This window comes from Emiliania huxleyi, assembly GCF_000372725.1.
Source record: "Emiliania huxleyi CCMP1516 unplaced genomic scaffold EMIHUscaffold_65, whole genome shotgun sequence".
Taxonomy (NCBI): Eukaryota; Haptophyta; order Isochrysidales; family Noelaerhabdaceae; genus Emiliania; species Emiliania huxleyi.
This window is the reverse complement of record NW_005197128.1, coordinates 347,870-355,976: the sequence shown is the minus strand read 5'-3', so window position 1 is coordinate 355,976 and position 8,107 is coordinate 347,870. Positions and strand designations below refer to the sequence as shown.

The following is an 8,107-nucleotide window of genomic DNA, read 5'->3' as shown; positions in this document are numbered from 1 at the left end:
CCACCTCCTCCTCCAAGCCCTCCCCCGCCAAGCCTAGGCGCTCCTCGCCGAGGTCAACAACGGCCGCCTCGCGATGATCGGCCTCTTCGGACTCCTCTCCGCCTCGAAGGGCCTCATCGTCCCGGGGCTCGACGGCCTCGGCCTCACGCAGTGCGCACATGCCGACCCGCCGCCGCCGCCCACGCATCCCACCTGCCCTACCCGCGGCCACTCTCCCGCCCGCACGCGCGAGGGCGGCGCACAACCATGGCACAAATCGGCGAGGCACAGCACCCCGCCGCCGCCTCGCACAGGTACGGCGGCGAGTACATGGCCCCCTTCTCCGACTTCGACGCGGCGCTGCCCTACGTCGCGGAGATGCCAAAGACGCTCGCGGAGCTCCTCAAGTGAGTTGGCGCAGCGTGTCGACACGCCGCGCGGCGACAGGTCTGAGAGAGGGAAGGTGGGTGGGCCGCAGCCGGCGCCGGCGCTCGTGGGTGGTGTGGTGACGGTTGGGCGTCGTCAAATGTGTCGCGGCGTTGTCGGTGGTGCGCGCGCACGCGCGCACGCGTGGCTTCGCCCCTCTGCGCCAGTTGCGCGGCTGTGCGGTGCGCAGCAGCACCCTTTTTGGCCTTTGGGTTTGGTTTCACGGATCACCGCAGCGTCTGACATCACAAAGCGGCGTTCAACGCCCTGAGTCATGCGACCGAGCACGTCTGGCTGACGAGTGTGACGTCTGATCTCTCTGCGGAAAAAATAAAAAGCACACACACACGAGGCGTGTCAGGCCATGGCGTGTACGGCGTGTATAGACGCCGCGGCGGAGACGGCAGAGTGCGGTGAGCGAGCAACTCAGCTTCTAAGACGTAGCTACAAGATAGTTTACACAAGACTGGTCGGCTTGGAGTGTCCTCACAGTGGTCGCTCACCGACCACCCTCCACCGCGGCTCGGAAGCCATGCTGCCGGTGCACAAGAGGCGGCCAGTCGCACGAGTAGCGGGCTGCGCAGCAATGCGCACGTTGCCGGTGCAGGAGTGGTGGCATATCGGAGTGCGCTCCAAGCGCACCCTCGCTCCACAGCGGCGGCTCCTCCGGCGGCTCCTCCGGCGGTAGCTCGCCGAACACAGCAGCGGCCCGGAAGTTAGGCGCGCCCTCGGCCTCGCCGTCGGACCGCAGCGTCCTGATCCACCGCTGGTGGGATTGAAACCGCGCCAAGGAGACCTCCTCACTGCTGTCAGACCTGCCCATGCCCATCGTCGTTGTTCTTGCCACGCAAAGCTCCCTTGGGGGATCCCTTGGGATCGGAGCCGCGCTGTGAAGGAGGAGCTCGGGCCCACCGAATTTCTTTGATTGCTGCCTGGCTTCTTGGGTTTTGTCGTACGCAGAGCAACAGAGAGTCATCTGCTCACCATTCGTTCGCGTTGGTTGGGTTGTTTTGAGAGAGAGAGAGATTTTTAGCAATACCAAACAACTCTAACACTCACACGTAATTTGGGGCCTGGAGCCCTGTTCACGCGCGCGCGAGACGTGCAGACAGGGTTGCCAGGTGAGAGCGAATGGCGCGGTTCACGCCTCGCACAACAGAGAGAGAGATGCGCTTTGTTTGCTGCATGGTGGGACATAAAAGAGAGCGAGTACTTGGGCGAGTAGGCCGTGCGGTCAACGCTGCCGCGCGCGACTTTGCGCGCGAGGCGGCGCAGCTTGAGAACGGCGGTGGGCGAGAAGCCGCCGCCGAACGTCTCGTGGAGCAGCAGGTTGAAGTTGTTGCGCTTGACAAAGATCGCGTCGTGGTAGAAACCGCGATGCGCCTTGACGTAGCCGTGGCCGGTCTTGTGGTCGAAGGGTTGGCCGGGCTGCCCGCGCGCCTTGCAGCCCATGTTTAGGCGGCGGGCCTTTTCTTCGGTGTTGCCGAAGGCGTAGGAGTGGCCAACGGAGGCGGGCGTGCCGCCACTCGAGGCGTTGCCAACGCCCGGCGAGGAGGTCTTGAGGAGGGGCGTCCAGAGCTTGACTTCATTCACCTCATCGCATCCTCCCGGGCCAGCGTGGGGTTCCGCGAGGTCGACCTTGTACCCCTCGTTGTACTGCCGGGTGAGCTCTGGTTTCTCCTTGTCGCCGTGCACGACCGGCGCATTGGCCGGGGCGCGCATCGCGTCCGCCCAGGCGGCGAGGACGCCGTCGTGGGGCCGCCGGTGGTGGGCCTTGTTGTAAAGGTAGTCGCCGAAGAAATCGACTGGCATGCCCCGCTCGAGCGCGACCCGAAGGGTGGGAAGCGCCGCGGAGAGCCAAAGGCCGAGCTTTCGCTGGAGCTCGTCTTGGAGGGTGTCGGAGGAGAGGGCGGTGGCGTACGTACCGTCGACACGGACATCGAAGGCCTTGCCGGCGAAAGGCGTTGAGGCGGAGACGAAGCGCGCGGCTTCGCGGTTGTTGACGGCGCTGTCTCCGAGGGACGGGTTGTTCTTGACGTGCACATCCCGCGCCTTGACGAGCTCCTGGTGCGCGTACCAGTCCTTGTGATTCTTGATGGCAGCGAGCGCCCGCGGCCGCGGGTACGTGGATTTGCAAGTGCCATTGAGAATCGCGTCGGTAGCTGGAAGGGACTCGGGCTCGGGGAGCGGGACGCTCTTGGGGTAGAACTCAGTCAGGTAGCCGCCGCGGACGGTGTAGTACTTGTTTTTGTCGCGGGCGGCGCGCTTCTCGCACACCTCCTTCCAGTCCGAGAGGGCGGACTCGTAGGTGGCGATAGCTGCGGCGATGGCGGGGTACTTGGACGCACCTCCCTCGTCGTGGGCGAAGTCGGGGTTGTGGGCGACGAGAGGGTGCGCCAGTTCTTGAGGAGCGACATCGAGGAGCGACATGGAGAAGTCGCTGTCGGCTCGCGAGTTTGTTCACTTTGGGATCCTTCACGACTTCCTCCACTCAAAAAGCACGATTCTCAAGTTGGGCCCTCTAGGGGCGAGGACGTCAGCGAATTGGAAGGGGCCACACTGAAGCGACGCACAGGCACAAACACACAAGACACTCAGCAAGCTGGGCTGTCACCACGCGAGTTCCGCAAAAAGAAAAGAAAACCCACGGAGCCTCCTCACGCCTTCCTCACTGCCCCGACACGGTGCGATGCTCTCTTCCCTCCTCGCTTGCTCACTCGCTTTCCTCAAAATGTCGGACATCACCATCGGCATCAAGCACTACGGCTCTCGGCGAGAGCAGCTCGACCGGCTCCTCCGCTCCATCCGGCGGCGGTACGCGACGGCCGAGGTCATCGTGGCCGACGACGGCTGCAAGGCGGACCGGACAGTCGCGCGCACGCACAACGTGACGCTCGTCTGCACCGAGGCGGGCAGCGGCCTGGGCCTCGGCCGGAACGCCATCGTGCGACGCGCTCGTACAGAGTTTATGCTCCTGCTCGACGACGACATCGTATTCTCCGAGGCCACCGACCTCGCCGCGCTGCACGACGCGCTGGTGCGCGACCCAGGCGCGGCGCTCGCGGGCGGCTGCTACGACGACCTGGAAGGCGGCGACGCGGACTGCTTCAACCTCGCCTTCAGCGTGACCGGCGGCGGCACGTCAGTGGCGGCGCGCTTCGCCACGCTGCAGGCGCAGGGCGGCGGGTGCGGCGTGGTGGGCGCCACCCACAACTTTTTCCTCGCTCGGCGCTCCGCCCTCGTGCAGCACGGGTGGGACGCGCGCCAAAAGCTGATGGAACACCAGGCCTTCTTCTACGCGCTCTGGCTGCACGGCCTGCGCGTGCTCGCCTGCCCGGCGGTCCGCGTGCAGCATCCACGCAAGCGTGGTCCGCGCGCAAGGCATGCAGGCGTTCGCCAGACAGCGCAGAGGCTAGGCGACCGGGGAAGGACTAGATTAAAGAGCAACACTCCCGAACTCGGCCTTCTGCACGCCGGGCACGCCGTCCCCTTCGACCCGGGTGTCACCCTACGCCACGGCACCACCCCGCGCGGCAGCACCTCCTCCTCCGCGCGTCAGAGAGAGAGCGACTATCTGCAGTACCTCTGCCGCAACTTCCCGCGCATCGACTCCTGGGCGACGCCGTGGTGGACCGTCGACTGCGGTACCCGACCCCCGCGCCCCCCTGCCCCCATCATGCGTGTCGCGTGAGCGTCGGGGGTGCGCACACACACGAGCGACGCGCACGCGCGCCCACACACACACCGCACTGTCTCGACGCACTGCCGTGTGTGCTGGCGTGCGCGACAGGTGCGCACACCTTCAAGTCCGTCAACGACGAGAGCCCGATGCCGCTAGCTTGGGACGCCTCGGACGACACCTCGATCGTCGCCCACACGCTGCGCGACGACCTCGGCCTCTTTGTCCTCGTGCTCAGTGCGCAGGGCCGCGCTGCCGCTCGCGACACACTCCGCCAGAGCTGGATCCGCATCTTTGGCCGCGGGAGCGGCGCGGTGCACGGGATGCGCTGGGACTATGGCTTCTTCCTCGGAGGAGCGGGAGCGGCGAGCCCGGCACCGCTGATGCGCGGCGACATCGTGCGGCTGGCCTCGCCCGACGGGTACGCTCAGCTGGGCGAGAAGGTGGTGGCCGCTCTCGCGTGGAGCGTGGCCCATGTGCGCCCGTCCCACCTCGCCCGGCTGTGCGCTCTGAGTCACCTTCCCCACCCTGCCGCGCCGTATCACCTTGCGTCGCCGCGTCACAGGTCAAGAGCCGCTTCATCCTCAAGTGCGACGAGGACTCCTTCGTCCACGTCGCTAAGATCAACGAGTACCTTGCCGGGCTCGGCGCGGCGGCGGCGGCGGCGCTCTACGCGGGACAGGTGGTGGTCGCGCCGGTAAGGCGCACCGGCAAGTGGGGCGTCCCGGCGGAGGTTTTCCCGGCGGCCCAGTACCCGCCGTACGCCAAGGGCGGAGGCTACCTCCTCTCGATCGACGTGGCGCGCCAGATCGTACCTGAGATCCAAACTGGCCGCTCGCCGCTGCTGAGCAACGTCGAGGACGCGATGGTCGGCGTCGCCGCCGACAGGCTCGCCATGAGCGCGACGGGGCTCAATCATCACTTCCGTGAGCTCTCGCTGGATATTGCGGCCGTGAGGGCGGCGTCGGCTCTGCATTGCTGCTCGTCAGACACGATGCTGTACCACAAGCCAGCGCAGCTCGCCGTCTGCGATGCGTGCTGGGCGGCGGGCGGGCTGGAGCCCGACACGCAGGCCGCCGGCGCAGTTCGCCTCCTTCTCAGGCCGAGTCGTGGACGAGCCACGTCCGCCGTGTGGGCGTGGCGAGGCCGCCGCCCGGGGGCTCGGCTAGGCTTCGAGCAACCGAGAAACGATTCTGTGGGCCCAGTTCATAGGGGCAAGATGGTGTCGTAACGCACGTGTGGGTGTCTACATCAAACGGCCCTTTAAAAACAGCACAAACAGCACAAACCTACACCCGTGCCCCCACCACAAGCAGCAGCCAGCACGGCGCATGCGACGCGAGGCTCGGGAGGACCATGCACTTGCACATGAGACGCACGTGCAACATGACCTGCTTGGGCACGCACTCCCAGCGGCCTGGCTGGACCTCGTCGAGGCGTCCTTGGAGCAGGTCTCCACGCCGATGGCATGCACACACGCGCGCCAAGAGTGAGCGGTCATGAGACAAGAACTTCGAGGAATGAGACGAGCCCGAGACCAAAACTGAGACCACTCCTGAGCCAGCGGTCGTCTCAGTTTTTGCAGCCAAAAGGTCTCAACACCGTCTCACTGTAACTCGTGAGCCTACTCTGTGAATACGTATTCCACGTATTCCAAATGACCTCCAAAAGGGCCGTATTCCGTATCAAATTGCAGTTTTAGGCCGTATTCCACAATCCGGAATACGTATTCCAAACGAGGCCCCAAAATGGACGTATTCCGTATAAAATTTTCTTCGCTCCGCGAATTCACAGAGTAGGCTCGTGAGATGATTGAGAGACTTGTCCTGGGTGAGACCAAAATGAGACGAATCCCCAAAGTTTGTGAGCCGTGTGTGAGACGATGAAAGAGAGTTTGTTTTGTTTGCGATGAAAGTGAGACAGGTACGGAAACACGTGAGACTGAGGCGAATCAACGTGACAGCCCTTTTGAAAACAGCACAACTGTGTGTTTGCGTGAACGGCGTGAAGCTGACTTCTGACTGTCGTTGCTGTCTATCCCTTTCTCGACTGTCTGAGCTTGTGCGTCTTGGCCGGGGTTGTGTTTTTGTGTGAACGGCGTGAAGGTGAATAGGCCAGCGCGCGCCGAGGAGCCTTCCCGGCCGACTGCTGACTCGCTACGAAGCCCACTGCACTCCACGCTTGCCATAATAATGCCAGCTACCACGGCGCCAAACGTCCTGCCTGCTTCCCGCGCCTGCTTGTTCACCAGGGTCCAGTCTGAGCGACGGCCGGTGTGGCCTCGAATCTTACTGCTCTTCGTCGTCGCGTTGTTCCTCCTCGCGTGTGTCTTGCCGGTTAGTTAGCGCGGCCCGCTCTACCACCCCAGCCCTCTCCTGCCGCCCGCCTTCCACCTGCCGTCACGTGGCCGAGCAGGCGGCGTACGAGCACTTTAAAAACGGCGCGAGCTCAAAGTGCTTCGGCGTGCTCCCGGCAAAGACGCGAGCAAAAGTGCCAGTGGCCGCGTCCTTCTTCCACGTGCTCACCTTCATGGTCGTCGGCCGCAAGGAGGCGGTCAATGTGCAGGCGACGTGCGACGTCCTCTCCGGCGTCGCCAACGTCTCCTTCTTCTACGCGCACTACGACGACGCGCAGCCGTGGTATGCGAAGCAGGCGTGGTATCGGCGCTGCGCTCGCGACCACGTGGCCTACCGCGAGAAGGTCAAGTCGCGCTTCGTCGTGAACGCGATCGCGTCGCGTGGAAGCGCGTGGGCCGAGACCTACTCGCACGTGTGGATAATCGACGAGGACGTGCGGTTGCCGCCGCTGCGCTACGTGCGCCACTTTCTGCGCGAGTCCCATGGCCACGGCGCGCTCATCTCACAGCCGGCCATCTACGGCTCTGTGTGGAGTCTGCTGCGGCCTCATCCCCGCTGCGCGACGCGCGCTACCGACCTCGTGGAGCTCATGCTGCCACTTTTGCAGACGCGCGTAGCGCTCGACGTCTTCACGCGGCTCTACCGGTCGGAGGCGACCACCGATTGGGGCCTTGATATTACGTGGTGCAAGTACGCGGCAAGTCGCTTCATCGAAAGCCCCGCGTGCATCGTCGTCAATGCCGGCCGTTTCGTCCACCCAACAGGCAATACCACAGCGAACTACTCTCGCCGCTCCGGGCAGGAGGACTTTTTGTGCATGCGTGCCATGCACGCCGCGCTCGTGTCCGAGCCCAAGAACCTCGCGTGCCTGCGCGAGGACCGCTACAACTCCCTCGACCCTGTGCTCACGGACGCAACGCTTGCTCCGGCACCGGCTGCCCATCACGCACCAGCGGCCATCGAGGCCTCCCGGCACAGGCCGCTGAAGATGTACGTGTACCGGCTCAAGCACTTTGGCTCCAAGGACCACTGCATCTCACTTCACGGCGGCGGCGCCCATGACTTCGAATGGGAGCTGCACGTCGAGAGCAACCTCCGAGCGACGTTCGCCGTCACCGCTGACCCCTCGCAGGCGGACTTCTTCCTGCTGCCAGCGTGCCTCAATCGCCTCTGGGCCTCTGGCTGGCGCTGGTCGGAGGCGCGGCAGAAGCTGCGCGCGTGCGTTGAGTGCACGTCGCGCTTCGAGCGCAAGCTATTGCACGTGATGCGCGCCGTCGGGCCGTGGTACGACGAGCACCCCGAAAAGCACCTCGTCACGCGACATCGTTGCCCATACATTGGCGAGCAGAGCTGGGCCATCAATGCGGACGAGGAGGTGTACACCGAGCTGTGGCGCCACCCGCGGCTCCGCTACATCTGCCTGGAGACCGACCCCGAGCCGCCGCCGGGAGCCGTGCGCGACTGGCACAGAGAGGTGCATGTTCCCTACTTTGTCGACGCGGCGACAATGCAGTCGCCGCTGCCTCACGCCAAGCGCGCGCACGACTTTGGCTTCGCCGGCTCGCTGTGTTGCGGTCGCGGCTGGCTAACGGAGCTGCTCCGGCTGGACGAGCGCGTCGAGCTACGCGATCACACGGGCAGCGCGGCGAACGCCACACGGCTCCTG

At 64.8% G+C, this 8,107-nt stretch overlaps 1 protein-coding gene across 1 annotated transcript in view; it reads left to right on the top strand.

Annotated features, from left to right (window-relative positions):
- The window catches only part of EMIHUDRAFT_465207 (hypothetical protein), a gene marked incomplete at its 3' end in the record, with an annotated part of 6,607 nt that extends 6,217 nt beyond the window's left edge, over positions 1–390 (top strand). Inside the window, exons 5-6 of the mRNA XM_005763041.1 lie at positions 38–150; positions 294–390. Coding sequence (XP_005763098.1) covers positions 38–150; positions 294–390 — 210 coding nt within the window. The remainder of the gene's footprint in view (positions 1–37; positions 151–293) is intronic.
- Positions 391–8,107: the final 7,717 nt, after the last annotated feature.